A 16,519-nucleotide genomic window follows, 5' to 3' on the forward strand; every position below is an offset into this window, starting at 1 on the left:
ATTACTTTACTTTATAATTTAATTAATAAAAAATATTATTTTCAATACAATTACTATACGCATATATTAAATTTATTGTTAATTTTTTTTTGAAGGATAATAAATTATACAAAATTATTTTTTAAAATAATCTTTTTTTTTGTATATTTAAATCATTTTAAAGTAAAAAATTATATACAAATAATATGTAATTAAAATTTTTTTTTACTATAATCTGGGTTGATCCTGTGGAGAATCGAGCAGATAAGGCGATGAAGGTAGGGGAGTTGTTTATCCAAAGGTCTAGAATCTGGGATCGTGGGAAATTGGAGAGCTGTTTTGACAGGGATACGACTAAGAATATTGGGGCCATGGTTATCCCGTTCTCTGTAAAGGATGACAGACTCATATGGCATTACACAGCAAATGGAGTATATTCTATCAAATCAGGCTACAATTTACAAGGCTCGGGCAGGAATAATTTTGGGGATGTTGCGGGATGGAAGGCACTGTGGAAGTTTGAGTTACCTCCCAAGATTAAACTCTTTGCATGGAAATTAATGTCAGGTATACTTCCTCTTCGAACTAAACTTGCTAGTAGAAGGATCCCTATTGCGACTAATTGTCTGTTATGTCCAAATGACATTGAACATGGGTGGCACTTGTTTGCTGGTTGTGCTTTTGCCAAAGCATGCTGGGGTTTAATTGGATTAGCTTCACCTGGAGAGGATTGGGAGTATATTGAGGAGTGGACGCTTAATTTGTGTGCTGGCTCACAAAAAATAGTCATACAGAAAAGTATGGTTGTTCTTTGGGCTATTTGGCAGGCCAGAAACAAAATCCTATGGGATCAGGAAGCTTGTAGGCCGGAAGTGATAATGCGAGTATCCCTGAGATTTGTGGAGGAGTGGGAGGAGGCCCAAAATTCCAAAAAGATGGAGTTGGGAAGAGTTGGGGGAGAGGTGACTAGAAATTTAGAGGGAGGTGGTTTGACTAGGGTGGAGATAACACGGGATGGTGAAGGAAGGAGGGGGTGGGAGATTTTTCTCATAATAATTTCTGTTTTGCAGGTCCGACGGATAGACGAAGATACAGTGCTGAATTAGCAGACGACGGACATGTTGGCACCTCGGCCGAGGGAGCATCTCGTCAATTTTTGGCAGAAAATCATCCTGGTTAGCATGCTGAGTGTAATCCGTATCCAGGATTCTCTGATGTAGATATCGGGTTAGAAATTTCAAGCTGCAGCAATGTTGGTCGCCTCAACGATCACCACTCCAGACACGACGCTGAACCAGGTATCACCTATGCGCAGCAGACCAGACAGGATGCTATTGCAGGAGACTCCGGTGCACAGCGGATCGGGAATGATGAAGCTGCAATTTCTTTCAATGTACAACAGTTCCGTTTTGCATCGTTAGAAGCTGTCAGCGAGGTTAGGCCCGAAATGACAAGCGATAGATTATCTCTTAGTCCCAAATGGTGCCCGCCACCTTGTAATTATTTGAAGTGCAATGTCGATGCCGCAATGTTTAACAATGAGGGGGCTATCGGTGCAGGAGCAGTTTTGCGCGACTGTATGGGTAGCTTCATCCAAGGCTATAGCACACATCAGTTGGGTGTGGTATCGGTCAAAATGGCGAAAGCAATGGCACTTAAGGAAAGTTTGGGTTAGGTATCATCTTTAGGTTATAACTCAGTTATGTTTGAAAGCGATGCAAAGGTTGTGCTAGACTCGATCCGAGCACAACATCGAGATCTCACTGAGTTTGGGCAAATTGTTCAAGACATTAGAGAGTTTATTCAAGATCACCCAAATTTTAAGGTGAATTTTGTTGCAAGGTTAGCGAACGGTGCAGCTCACGCTATGGCACGAAATGCTCGTTCCTATGCTAATTCTTTTATTCATTGGTCTAGTCCTGTATACATTCGTAGCATTCAGATCTGTTGTCATGGTGAAGAATTTTTATGAAGATTGAGAGTTTTAAGATCTATCTCTTCTCTTTTAGATCTTTCTCTCTCTTTTAGATCTATCTTCTCTTTTTCAGATCTGTCTTCTCTCTCTCAGATCTGTTGTCATGGTGAAGAATTTTTATGAAGATGGAGAATTTTGAGATCTATCTTCTCTCTCTCAGATCTATTTCTCTCTTTTAGATCTTTTTTCTCTCTTTTAGATCTATCTTCTCTCTCTCAGATCTATTTCTCTCTTTTAGATCTTTTTCTCTCTTTTAGATCTTGTTCTCTCTTTTAGATCTATCTCCTCTCTTTCTCTCTCTCTCTCGGCTAGGGTTCATGGTAAAGCGTGTTAGGGATAGATCTAGGGAGAGGGGGGTTGTGGCCGGCAAGGGGGGGTCGGATCTGGAGGGGATTTGCGGCAAGGAAGGGGGCGGCGGCCTGGTGGTTTGGGGCGAAAAGGGTGAGGCAGGTTTTGTTGGTGGCGAGCGTGCGCCTGGTGTAGATCGGGGCGGGGCGCTTGGCGGGGTGGAGGCAGGGGAATCCAGGGGCGTCGGTAGGGATCTCGTGGGCATGGATGGTGCGTCGGCAGGGTTCTCACGGGCGTCGCCCGTGCGGCTGGGGACGGATCTTTGCGATCCATAGGCGGCAGATTCGGCAAGGTTGTCGCGGCTGGGTGCGGATCAATGGGAGATACGGGCGGCTGGGTTTTCTGATGCCGGGGGTAAGGCTCCCCCAATCTCGGGGGGAGAAGTGGGGCGGGGGGTGCCTGGCGCAGGGCTATGCGCCGATAGTGCCGGGCACTGCCCAGGCGCTGCCGGCTCCTCGGCCGGGCAGTGGGCTGGGGCTGTCGGCGCAGTGCCTTGCACGGGATCCTCTCCTTCGGGCTGTGAGGGGCAGGCAGGGGCTAAGACGGGGAGGCAGGCTGCCTCGGGTCTGGATGTTTCTAATAATTCGAGAAGGGTGGGTGTTGTAGGAGTAGCTCATGGGAAGACGGTCTCCCCCAGACCTAGGGTTCAGATGAGCGAGATTGGTAAAAACTCTTGGAAGGACACGGTCATGGGGGTGGCTGAGGAAGAGCCGGTTTTAGAGGAAGTTTTAATGGTGGGAGATTCTGATGATATGTTCTCGGATTCTGATGAGGAAGATAATGGCTAGGAGGATCCTCTTTGTCCGGTCATTAGACTTTCCGCTACAGAGAAGCGTGAGCTTAAAGAGAAGTGGAAGGTGTCTTTGATTGTTACTGTCCTGGGTAAGCGAATTAGTTTTAACTATTTTGCCCAAAGAATACAAGCGCAGTGGGCAAGGAAAGGTAAAGTCAGTATTACTGACCTGGAAAATGACTACTATGTCATTAAATTTACCAGGGTTGAGGATTATAATTCGGTTATCAAGGGAGGCCCATATATCATTTCCAATCATGTTTTGGCCTTAAGGCCTTGGGTTCCTAATTTTAATCCTCACGACTATTCGGTTAACAGGATCTTAACTTGGGTAAGATTCCCGGGCCTTCCCATTGAGTACTACAGTGACAATTGGGGCCATTAGGGGTAAGTTTGCTAGGGTATGTATAGATGTTGATCTGGCTAAACCTTTACTTTCAAAGTTCTGTGTTCAGGATAAAGTGTTCTTTATTGAGTATGAAGGTTTACATAACATCTGTTATGATTGTGGCATGTATGGTCATTCTTAGAAGGGTTGCCCTAAAAGGGAGAGGGTTGTTATAGAGAGGGTTGAGAGTAGTGTGCGGATTACTAGAGGGAACCATGGGTATGAAGGGAACTTTGGTCCCTGGATGGTGGCAAAGAGGCCCGCTAGACGTAGGAATCAACCTGTAGTGGTTCACAATCGTCCTCCTGATATCAACACAAATTCTAAGTCCCTTTCTCCTAAAGCTACTATTATTCCAAATGTCAAGAAGAAGCCTGTCCTCAAAGCTAGAAAGGAGGCTGGGGTTTCTTCAGTAGCATTGCCTGGGTCCAGATTTGGGGCCTTGATGATTGAGGAAGTTCAAGAGTCGGACCAAGATGAGAATCATATGGATCAGAGTATTCCAGGATTGGAGTTTGTAGATCCAGTCGAGAAGGTGGTTGAATCTGTGAACCCGCTTTTTGTCTCTAAGGATGAAGCCCAGGGGGGGACCCTGACCCTTGCAGCTAGAAGGATGAAGAAATCAAATGAGGTTAGTATTCATGTTCTTGGTATTGATCCTGGGATTAGGAAATCTATGGGAGTTAACAAAACTAATATGAAAAAGCTTAATGGAAAACAAAAAAGTGGCCTTAACACTTTGGCGTTTCCAGATAAGAGGGGGCCTGGGGGTACCTCGGTAAGGCTCTCAGGAGCCCCTAGTAAACACCTGGCTTAGGGTAGGGGTGTGGTCAGTTGTCCTCATTTCTATGGAGTTGTTATTTTGGAATGTTAGGGGTGCGGCTAGCAAGGCTACCCGTATCCATATTAATGATCTTATTAAGCAGTTTAATCCATCTTGTTTTGCTCTTTTGGAAACTAAGATTAGTGGTGAGAAAGCAGATGAGGTGGTTAAGAAGTTTAAGAACTTGCACTGTGTTAGATCGGAGGCAACTGGCCGGGCTGGGGGGATTTGGCTTTTTTGGAGGCCAGATCGGATTCATTTTGATATTCTTAGCATGGATAAGCAGTTCATTCATTGTAAAGTGAGTATTTCCGGCAATACTCCCTTTTTTATTACCCTTGTGTATGCTGACCCTATCTTGTCTAATCGAAAACGGCTCTGGGAGGTTCTCTATTCTATGAGTGTCAGCATTTCGGAGCCCTGGTTTGTGGCGGGTGACTTTAATGATATCGCCTTTATGAGTGATCAGAGAGGGGGATCCAATCATTATGTTAATCGCTGTCTGCATCACAAGAATAGTATGGATTTATGTGGGCTTTCCGATCTGGGGGCTTCTGGTCATAAATTCACTTGGAAGCGTAATAATACTTTTGTTCGATTGGACAAAGTCTACGCTAATGTTTTAGCTCTAACTTCCTTCCCCGAGTGCTCTGTGTTGAACCTCCCGTTCCGTCATTCGGATCATTGTCCTATTTTGTTTAGACTTTTGAGAGGTAAGCATCCTAGGGGTAAGAGACCGTTCCGGTATCAGTTGGCTTGGGAGTCCCATCCTAAGTTTAAAGAGTTCGTTTATGAGAGTTGGAGACCTCATTCGTATGTACTGCAAGCTGCTGAAGGGTTCAGGAATAAGGTGCAGGGGTGGAATAGGAATGTGTTTGGGCATATTATCAGAAGGAAGAACAAGTTATTAAAGAGGATGGAGGGCATTCAACACAGGTTGGAGGGGAGGTTTGATCATAGCCTTGAGGGCCTCCTCAGAACCCTTCAGAAGGAGCTGGAGGCTGTGCTTAGGCAGGAGGACTTCCTTTGGTTCCAGAAGTCTCGGAAGTCCTGGATTAGAGATGGGGATCGTAATACCAAATACTTCCATCTCTCTACCCTGATCAGAAGGCAGAGAAATAGAACTGAGGCCATTAAGGATTCTAATGGTGATTGGGTTTATGAAGATGAGGTTATTCGGAACTTAGCCCTGGATTTCTACAGAGAGATGTTCAAAGAGGAACCTGTTCTTTTGGAGAGGGCTCACTCTATTGCTACATTTCCTTTAATCAGTGAGGATTGTAGTCAGGAGGCCTTTCAACCTATTTCCCGAAAAGAGATTGACCAAGCTATCTTCAGCATTGGGGCTTCTAAAGCTCCTAGGATTGATGGTCTTCCGGCGGGCTTTTACCATAAGCATTGGGATGTCGTGAAGGAAGGCATCTATAATTTTGTCTTGGGGGTGTTCAGTGGTTCGAAGGATATTGAGCTGGTTAATAGAACCCTCCTGGTTCTGATTCCTAAGATTGATAAGCCTTCATCCTTTTTGCATATGAGACCTATCAGTCTTTGTAGTGTTCTTTACAAAACTGTTACAAAGATTGTGGCTAATAGAATCCGTGGCATTCTTCCTGCGATCATTTGTCAGAATCAGGGTAGCTTTGTGCCTGGTAGACAAATGATGGATAATGTGGTGATCGCCCAAGAGTTGGTCCACACGATGAAGATTAGAAAGGGGAGGAAAGGCATTGTGGCTCTGAAGCTGGATTTAGAGAAGGCCTATGATCGAATTAATTGGGATTTCTTGATGGAGAGCCTTGAGAGAGCTAGAATCCCGGACAGCTGGAGAAGTTTAATTAAGGTATGTATTTCTTCTCCTGTGTTTCAAGTTATGGTCAATGGGGATATGTCGGAGGAATTTTCCCCGGGCAGAGGAATCCGTCAGGGGGATCCTATGAGCCCTTTCCTTTTTGTTATTGCTATGGAGAAGCTCTCTCACCTGATTCAGGATGTGATTGATAATGGGAGTTTCCACCCTGTGGCGATCAACAGCTTCTGTCCCCAGGTGACTCACTTATTCTTTGCAGATGATGTCCTTATCTTTCTTGAGGGTAATGAGGAGCAGTTGAGAGTCATTATGGATATTCTGGATTGTTTTTGTTCGGCCTCTGGGCAGAAGCTTAATATCCAGAAATCTAGGATGATGTGCTCTAAGAATATGAATCAGAGAGTCTGTAAGAGATTAAATGATCTCTCAGGTATTCCTCTTACTGATTCTCTTGGGAAGTATCTGGGCGTTCCCCTCCATAGTGAGCGTGTGTCTAAAGGCTCCTTCAAAGAGACTTTGGATAAAGCTAATTCGAAGTGTGCCACTTGGAAAGCCAAGACTCTGTCTCTCGCTGGCCGCCTCACGTTAATCCAATCTGTTAATTGTGCTGCTTCCAATCACATCATGCAGGCTTGTAAGATTCCGGATCCTGTGCTTAATGATCTTGACAAGATTAACCGTAAGTTCCTGTGGGGGGAAGCTGCGGAGGGCAGGAAGATCCATCTTGTGCCTTGAAGTGAGGTTTGCCAGCCTAAAGATTCTGGGGGTCTGGGTATTAGGAAAGCAAAGGACAATAATAAAGTTTTATTAATGAAACTCCTTTGGCGTATGTGGCAAAACCCCTCCTCTCTTTGGGTTCGCTTCCTTTGTGGTAAGTATCGGAAAGACAAAATCTTCGGGGGCCCGAAAGAGAGAGTTGCTAATTGTTCCTTCCTCTGGAAAGGACTTAGTGCTGTGTTTGATGAGTTCTGCTCGGGAGTTGGCTTGGAGGTGGGGAATGGTAAGTCCATTAGTTTCTGGTTTGATAACTGGATTGGGGATAAACCGTTAATTGAGGTGTGTTCTTCCCCCCCGCCTAGTGATATACGCAACTGGAGGATTGCCGATGTGGTTGACTCGGAAGGGGACTGGATCTGGTCAAAGTTTGATACTTTCTTTAGCCTTGAGACTCTCCTTAGAATGCGGGGAGTGAAGGTGAGTAATCAAGAGGAAGACTTGGATAGGCACTGCTGGGCGCTAACTAACAATGGAGTTTATTCTTGCAAATCGGCCTTTGAAGCTTTCTCTCTCTTTAGATCTGATCCTCCCTCGGATGTGTGGAAGTCGATTTGGACCCTTAAAGTTCCTTTCCGTATTAGGAGTTTCCTGTGGCTGGGCGTTAAGGACAGACTTCTTACTAATTCGGATAGGCACAGAAGGCACTTGGCTGATTCTGGAGCTTGCAGTAGATGCAGAGGCTATGTTGAGACTTTGTGCCATGCTCTTAGAGATTGCTCTAATAGTAAAGAGGTTTGGAGGAAAATTCTCCCACACCATATTTTCTCTTCCTTCATGGCACATTCTGAGGTCGACTGGTTCTCTGATGGTGTTAGAGGAAAGTTGCTTCCATACATGGAGCATGGTGACATTTTCTTTGCTATTATTTGTCACCAAGTTTGGAAATGGAGAAACGAGGAGATTTTTGGAGATAAAACTGTTTTTATGACAAACTTAGCTGATTTCTTCTCGAAAAAACTTTTCTCTATTATCGATAGTTTCAAAGGAGAGTCCCTTACCAGAGCCTCTCAGTGTTGTGATGTCCATCTCGTGGGATGGAGCAAGCCAAGAGAGGGGGTTGTGAAGCTGAATACTGATGGTTCATGCCTCAGTAACGGTAAGATTGCGGCTGGAGGTGTGCTTAGAGATGCAGGGGGCGCCTGGCTTTCTGGGTTCTCCCAGAATTTAGGGTTGGGTTCTTCCTTTTCTGCGGAGCTCTGGGCTATTCTTACTGGAATCAATCTTGCTAAAAGGCTGGGTGTTAAGAGGCTCTCTGTGGAGTCTGATAATTTGGAAGCAATCAAAATGATTTCTGAGAATCATTCTATGGGTCTTAACAGTCGCAACCTCATCAAAGCTATTAAAAGGTTTTGCTCCTCCTTTGAGTTCGTAGAGTTCAGGCACATTTTTAGAGAGCAGAATCGTGTTGCTGATCGCTTGGCGGCGGCGGGCCATGAAGGGACGTTAGGCGTTACTATCCTTCCTGTTTCCCCTAGTTTCATCTCTCCTCTTCTCTTAGAAGCTCTTAGAAGATAGAATTGGGGTTAGCTTCCTTAGGCTAATTCTTGAGTAGTTTGTTGTTGTTCGTTTTTCTTTTCCTTTTCTACCAAAAAAAAAATGTAAAAAGATTAAAATTTTATACAAAATTTAATCGACCCGCCTAGTTTCTAAAAAAAATAAAATAACACATACGTTGTCATTAATGTTTTTTTTTTCTTTTTCTGAAAGAGTTGTTATTATTTTGCAGGTTATAATAAAAACGCTGACTAGCTGACCTGTCAACATCCATCAAAATCTGAAATATAAACAGCCAAAATATTCAACAGGGTGGGTCCATCATTCATTATCATCTGCTTTCTCTCCTCTCTTCCAAAAATCTGCAATCTCTGGTTACTTCAAAGCACACAAGAGTTTGAGAGAAACCTCAAAAACCATACTTTTGTAAATTTTCTTCGTTCTCGCACATTTTTTTTTCCTTACACCAGGTCCCTTTTGCTTTATTTTAATAGAAAAGACTCTGTTGACTATTCCTCCTCCTCTCCTTTTTTACTTCTATATTATTATTATTATTATTTATTTTTTTTTTTTTTTTTGTGTCTGACTGATCAATCTTTCTAGGGTTTTTATTTTAGATTTAAAGCTTTGATTATTTCAACTCTTAGACTAATATATGTAACTCTCTCTATATATATGGCTTCTCATTTATTTGATTACTACTAAAATGTCATGCTGACCTCTGTAAGAGTTGAATTTGGTTACATTCAACTTGAACGTTTCTTGTTCGGCTGCTACATGATTCAATCTTAGATGGGTACTGTGCACTTTTTCTTTGCAAGTTCTGCTTGGAGTACATATGAATTATTGAATTTGTTTTTATCCTTTTTGAATTTGCGTTGAAATCTTGATCTGGTCCGTTATTGTTGTTGTCATTATATTTGTATGTTTTCAAATCTGAAGGCTTTCAAAGAATGATCCTTTCTTATAAGACTATTGATTGCGACTCCTGTTTTTTATTATTCCAGGTTCTGATTGCCAGTCCAAGTCAAAGGTTGATCCTAGAATTTCCCTCCTTGGCTTGGTTTGGGGTTGAAAGTGATTATATTGTGTGCAGCATGTGATTCTGAGTCATAATTTATATTATTTGGAACCCAGTTGCTCCTTGAGAAGTTATTAGTTTGATTCTGTATTTGAAGATTGTTGTTCTCAAATAAATGGAGCAGAGAGAGGGAGAGAGCTGGAGGGTATTAGCGAGTAAGATGCTTCCTCCTGGGGCTTCTCTCCCCGAAGATGATACTAATCTTGATTACTCCATTGCAATAGAATATGAAGGCCCACCTGTTTCTTACATGGTTCCTAAAGTTGAACCTCTTGATGTAAGTCCATATACAATCCCAACTGCAGAACCACTTTCAGAGTCACAAATATTAGCTGCAAATCAAGGTCCTCCAGTAATTGAGCCAATACCTTTGCCTGTGTCTCATATAGCTGGCGTCACAAGTTCCCCTACTCAAAGTCCAAGATTCTCAGCAAGCTCAGAGTCGGTAGTTTCTGTATTGCAAAATCCTGACTTTTCTTCAGCTTCGGCTTCAGCTTCTCCAGGATCGGTCCATGCTCCTTCTACCCATCCTTCGAAACAAGTGGTTAGTGAAGCAAAGAGAGTACCAGTTGTTAAATTTAATGATGTTGATAGATCAGAAAGGAAAGATGTCGACCTCCTCGAGAAGCCATATTATCCTGACTATGTCGGGGTTGTTTCCAAAGGGAAAAAGAAGAAAAAGAGTAGAGTTTGTTATAGATGTGGAAAAGGAAAGTGGGAAACCAAGGAGTCATGCCTGGTTTGTGATGCTAAATATTGTAGCAATTGTGTGCTTAGAGCAATGGGATCAATGCCCGAAGGGCGTAAATGTGTCACCTGCATTGGTCAGGCAATCGATGAATCCAAGCGGATGAAGTTAGGTAAACATTCAAGGGTATTGTCGAGATTGCTCAGTCCTTTGGAAGCTAAGCAGATAATGAAAGCTGAGAAAGAATGTTCTGCTAATCAGCTGCGACCTGAGCAGTTGATAGTGAATGGATTTCCTCTGAAGCCAGAAGAGATGGCAGAATTACTAGGATGTGCATTACCTCCACGAAAACTGAAGCCGGGTAGATATTGGTATGATAAAGAATCTGGTCTCTGGGGAAAGGTGTGCATATTCTCAATAAGATATGTGTTAACTGAGTTTCTCTTTGCTAAGCATTCTCTAATTGCACTAGTTGGATTATTCTTATGATCTCTCTAGCAGATTATATATGGTTGGATTTTTCTCTAACGTCTCGATTGATAATTTTACAGGAAGGGGAAAAGCCAGATAAAATCATTAGTTCAAACTTAAATTTCACAGGGAAACTTAATCCAACTGCAAGCAATGGAAACACCGAGGTTTATATGAATGGCCGAGAAATTACCAAACTTGAATTGAGGGTACTAAAAGTAAGTCCTCTTGTTCTTTTATAGTTGGGCTATATGTTTAAGTGTTTATCTGGTCTTGACTTTAGTTGTCTAACCACATGGCTGAGATAGAAAAACTTGCACTTTGGATCTTAGTAGTTGAGGAAAAATGGCAGTTCCAACAATGTATGTTGTCCTTTCTTTAACTTGTAGAAAAGTGGATGCACTACTATGGGTGTATTATGATCTTCCCTGTATCAGTTTCTTCAGAGTAGAAGTTCTAGTAGAGAAAGATGTGCTATTCTGCACCTAAGGTAAAAAAAGCATTCCTTGTAAATAAATCATAGGAACAAATATGAATTTGAAAGCATATTATCAGATACATGTCTAGCTAAGTTAAGAATTATATATGTTTTCCCTTATATTATAATCTAACTATAACGTTGAGCAAGTTCTGAATAATGGAATTCATAAGCATCCTAAGATGCACATACGTAAAGTAAAGAGTCTTGAGCAAAGATGGGCATATGCAAGGTTCCGCTAAGTCCTTGAGATGGGCACTCTTGATCCAAGTCAGCCATTATGCCACTTATGAAGCACTTGGTTCACTCTACTTATATGGCCCATAGGTAGGTGAAGTATATAATTCTCTAAGTGGAGTTTTAGACTGGATTGATGCCTTTCCAGTGGCGAATCCAAGGGTCAGTTTGTAATCTGACAACTAGTGTCACATTATAGAATTAGGCCCCTTCTATTTATTGGCAGTTACCATCTGTTTAATTCCGTATCAACCAAAATTCTATGTTATAATATGCATGTTACTTTGTGAAGTTCATTACTCTACTTTAAGTATATGTGAGTCATAATTAATATTTCTTCTTTCTGACAACTAGTTTCTAGCTGCTTATGCCAGAGTTCGGTTCTCATACGCTTTCATGGGCCAAGTGGATGACTTTTTTGTTTGATGGGGAACAAACATGTGAAAGTTTTGTACCAAATTGATTATTCTGCTAAATGTTCAATTATGTCCTATTGAGTTGAAGTATCAGAAAGGGGTAGTTGTATACCTTGAGCCACATGGAAGATATGGGGAAATTCCTTCTTGAACCTTCAGACTTCTTTTGTAAGAACTTGTGTTTTATATTTTGTCAGAACCACTGGTTCTGAATCAAGACCAAAAGTAGAATAAAAGAATTTAGAAGAGAGGAGAGAGAAAATGGAGGAAGCTGAGAGAATTTAGGAGAAAACTGTAAGTACTTCCATTGACAGATTCACTACAAGAGCATGATCTTTATTAGTAGCTAGATAGCTGAGATCAGAAATAGGAAATAACTATCAAAGAAATAGGAACTATTAGAATTAGACAATAATTTTAATTTTCCTTCTTTGCTCTTCCATTTGCACATTCTTGTCCCCAAGAATGGTAAAAGTCCGGAAACTGCTTGCTGATAGTAAGCTCATCTTCCCAAGTGGCATCCAGCAGGCCCAAAGAATCCCTACTAGGATAGTTATGCCACTCAACATCCAGAATAGGAGGTAATGTAGTGAAAGTAAGGGTATGGAGTGTTAACTCTCTTTTGAGTAAAGAAATATGGAATACAGGAGGGATCTTATGGTTTGGGGGAAGTTGCAGTTTGTAAGCTACTAAGCCAACTTTGTCAGTAATCAAATTCTGCTCCATCAATAGAGCCTCGATACGTTGATTCTGATTCCGTTGTGCGTCTTGATAGATTCGCTACAAGAGCATGAGACAGCTGAGGTCAGAATAGGAAATAACGATCAAAGGAATAGGAAATAACTACTAAAGAAATGGGAAATAACTAAATAGGAAATAACTATTAGAATTAAACAAAATTAGCCTTCTTTGCCCTTCTTTTGTATGTGACATATTTCTTTAGTGTAGAAAATGCTTTGGCAGTTGTCTTTGAATTTCTACGGTTGATATGCTAAACAGCTGGCAGTGGTGTCATGTGTACATTGGTATCCCAATTTAGCCATATTCATCTGTTTTTTTCCTTAGATTCCACTTGTCTACTTAGTTGCAGCAATTACTACATAAATAGTAGCTAATGTTTGGTTCTATATCTTGAAGTGGTAATCTGAACCGAGTTTGTCAATGCCATAGCTTGACATGTGTGTTACCCATAGCTGAAGAAACTAACTTCATCTCTTAATGTTTCCAGTTAGCAAATGTGCAGTGCCCACGTGATACTCATTTTTGGGTCTATGATGATGGGCGTTATGAAGAGGAAGGTCAGAATAATATCAGGGGAAATATTTGGGAGAAGGTATATGCTGGAAAGCTCACCACCAATCTGACAACCATGATAAAACTGTATTTTTATAATGAAACGTTGTGGATTTTCTTTTTGCTAGACAGGCATCAACACGGTTTGTGTGTGCAATTTTCTCTTTGCCTGTGCCCCATGGTCAACCACAAGGGCACAGAGATGAGACTAGTAACTATGTTACTGTTCCGAATTATTTAGAGCAAAGAAAAGTACAGAAACTTCTTCTGCTGGGTCTTCAAGGCTCTGGAACCAGCACGATTTTCAAGCAGGTATGGACTTGTGTTTTTGATTTTGCTTCAGCTTTGTGTGAACATGTTATGATGTGGATATGTATTACAATGACAATTGAATGATGATATGGTTCATTTATAGGTCAATATTTGCAAGTATATCAACCCTTTTTGTGTTGAAAAACCTAAATAGAAAAAAATGTAGAAAAAATGGTTGCATGGTGCTTTACATTGAAAAATAGTTTACAATTAGTAACCTCAAATCAATAAGCTGTTTGTTGAAATCCCTTGATGAGTTTATGTTTTTGTTTCACCCAACAGGCCAAATTTTTGTACGGGAACAGGTTTGCTATAGAAGAATTGCAGGATATCAAGTTGATGATTCAGAGCAATATGTATAGATATCTTAGCATTTTGCTTGATGGAAGGGAACGCTTTGAGGAGGAGGCAATATCTAGGATGAGGGAGCTAAGCATCCAGGATCAAAGCTCGGAGGGAGGTACGATTTTGATTGTTGTTCACTGCACTGCATTAAGATCTTTTGTGTAATTATATTTATTGAATTATTCTTAAATTCAACATAAATTATTAATATCTGCATTGACTATGAATATCATGTAAGTTTATGAGTGAATTGGCTGGTAAATTATGTTTGGGTGCTTGGATTTGTTTAAATACCTTTGAATTTGGTTAATAAATATACTTTTCGACACTAGAATCTTTTGCTATTGTGATCTCTTGCTTGTGTTAATTATTTTGAGAAGCCATTCTTGTTTCTTTGCCAGTACTGTTGCATAGGCTTTTGTTGAACTAATCTTAGTAGCAATTCGTTGTCTCCATCAATAGCCTATGTGCTTGAATGTGTCTATCTATTTAACGGTTTCAATGAGTCTGATATAATTCCTGCATTAGAAAAATTCTTACCCGAAAGAAGGGATAAAAATACGAATTATAGATTATCTTGAAGAAAAATAATTAAATTGCTTGATACTCTCTTTATACTATTTGAGGTATTTTGAAATGAATGGTGGTTTAATTTTGCTTCAGGTGGAGAGGCTGACTCTTGCGAAACTAATCAGTGTATCTATTCGATCAACCCGAGATTAAAGCATTTCTCTGATTGGCTGCTGGACATTATAGCCACAGGAGATTTAGATGCATTTTTTCCAGCAGCAACTCGTGAATATGCTCCATTAGTTGAAGAAGTGTGGAAGGATCCGGCTATACAAGAAACATACAAGAGAAAGGATGAGCTTCATTTCCTTCCAGATGTTGCCGAGTATTTCTTAAGCCGGGTATTGTACTGTTTGTTACTCATTTCTGACTTGCGTTCATTGGCAATTCTTAATGATGAAATCAGTTAGCATTCAGATACATAATGCATGATGAGGTCTTCTTTCTCAGGCCGTGGAGGTGTCAAGCAACGAATATGAACCTTCAGAACGTGATATTGTCTATGCAGAAGGGGTCACGCGAGGGAACGGTTTGGCCTTCATAGAATTCTCACTTGATGATCGCAGCCCAATGTCTGAAACATATGCTGATAATATGGAACCTCAGACACCGCCTCTCACAAAGTAATTATTAGTATTATTATTATTATATGTTTTTCATTTTGATGTGCATTACTTGATTACTTATAGAGTTCCGTTTTCAGATACCAACTGATTAGAGTAAATGCGAAGGGGATGAATGAAGGGTGCAAATGGGTGGAGATGTTCGAAGATGTGCGTGTAGTGGTGTTCTGTGTTGCCCTCAGTGACTATGATCAAGTGTGGCTAGCACCAGAAGGTGGTGGGAGCGGCTCACTACTGAAGAACAAAATGATGCAATGCAAAGAGCTATTTGAGTCAATGATCAGGCACCCTTGCTTTAAGGATACTCCTTTTGTTTTGATACTTAACAAATACGATCTCTTCGAAGAGAAGGTTAACCAGGTGCATCTAAGTAGTTGCGAATGGTTCAAAGACTTCAGCCCTTTGCGGCCTCACAATAACAATCAAACACTTGCTCACCAGGCGTATTACTATGTTGCAATGAGGTTCAAAGATCTTTATGCTTCTCTAACCGGTAGAAAGCTATTTGTGTGGCAAGCTAGGGCTAGAGACCGGGTAACGGTTGATGAAGCATTTAAGTACATAAGAGAGGTTCTGAAATGGGATGAGGAGAAAGAGGATAATTATTATGGTGGAGCTGAAGACTCTTATTATAGTACTGACATGAGTTCATCACCATTTGTTCGTCCAGAATGATTTGTTGTATTTGCATTTGGAATAAGTAAAATTTATGCACTTTCCAATAATTGTTTATCTGTAAAATCATAATTTAATTTATTATTCTGAGTTTTCCATTTTCTTGTTTGCTCAGGCTTAACATGCTTCTTCGCCAAACATTTTATTCCTATGAGAGAGCAAACCATCTTTTGTTAACCACGTTTTAAATTCCAATATTTTGTAAAAGGCTTGAAATTGAATATTTTCTCATAATGAAAAAACTCATCTTTTTCTTTTTGTTAGATTTAAAGATATAATATTATATATATATATATATATATATATATTTATATATATATAGGAGAGATCAGGTGTAACACATTTCTTATGGTGTGACAACCCTTATTGTGTGACAATGACCAATTTTGTAATTATCCAAAGGAATGTGGCAAATTTGTAAATAAAAGGAAAGAGAAAATTGTTTTATTTCTTTTCTTTAAAATGCATTTTCCCGACTTTCCAACCTCGTTTTTCCAAGAAATTTATACTGTTGGACTCGTCTTAATTAGACGGTCATTTCAAGATCCCAGAAGCTCGAGTAAAAAAAATTTCCGGTGAACGGAATCCGGCGATCTATTTTTCTGTGAGAAAAAATGTACAGAAAATTCTCAAAAAAATTCAAAAAATGTAAAACATCATTCTGGGAAACTTTAATTCTTGACTCAAAGTGAGATTTCTTACGGTTTAATCCCAAATCAACGGAATTCGGCGATTAGATGGGCGTTTTCTGGTGAGAAATCCGAAAGTGCCCAGAAAATACTCAAAGTATTTCAGAAAATGTAAAACATTATTTGGAGAAACTTTAATTCTTGACTTGAAGTAGGATTTCTTACGGTTTAGTCCCAATAAATTGTTGAAGCATGTAAAATGGATAAAATTAAGGAACAAGTTTTATTGGGACGAAACCGTAAGAAATCCCATTTCG

The 16,519-nt window shown here is 40.6% G+C and overlaps 1 protein-coding gene across 1 annotated transcript; it reads left to right on the forward strand.

Moving 5' to 3' along the window:
- Positions 1-8,886: 8,886 nt before the first annotated feature.
- Positions 8,887-15,694, forward strand: LOC136232239 (extra-large guanine nucleotide-binding protein 3). Its single transcript, XM_066021290.1, has 9 exons — positions 8,887-9,180; positions 9,392-10,555; positions 10,705-10,842; positions 12,984-13,088; positions 13,181-13,360; positions 13,643-13,820; positions 14,369-14,616; positions 14,726-14,898; positions 14,979-15,694. Exons 2-9 carry the CDS (start codon positions 9,581-9,583, stop codon positions 15,571-15,573), a joined length of 2,592 nt encoding a protein of 863 aa, XP_065877362.1. The 5' UTR covers positions 8,887-9,180; positions 9,392-9,580; the 3' UTR covers positions 15,574-15,694.
- The last annotated feature ends 825 nt before the right edge of the window (positions 15,695-16,519 follow it).

This window comes from Euphorbia lathyris, chromosome 6 (assembly GCF_963576675.1).
Source record: "Euphorbia lathyris chromosome 6, ddEupLath1.1, whole genome shotgun sequence".
NCBI lineage: Eukaryota > Viridiplantae > Streptophyta > Magnoliopsida > Malpighiales > Euphorbiaceae > Euphorbia > Euphorbia lathyris.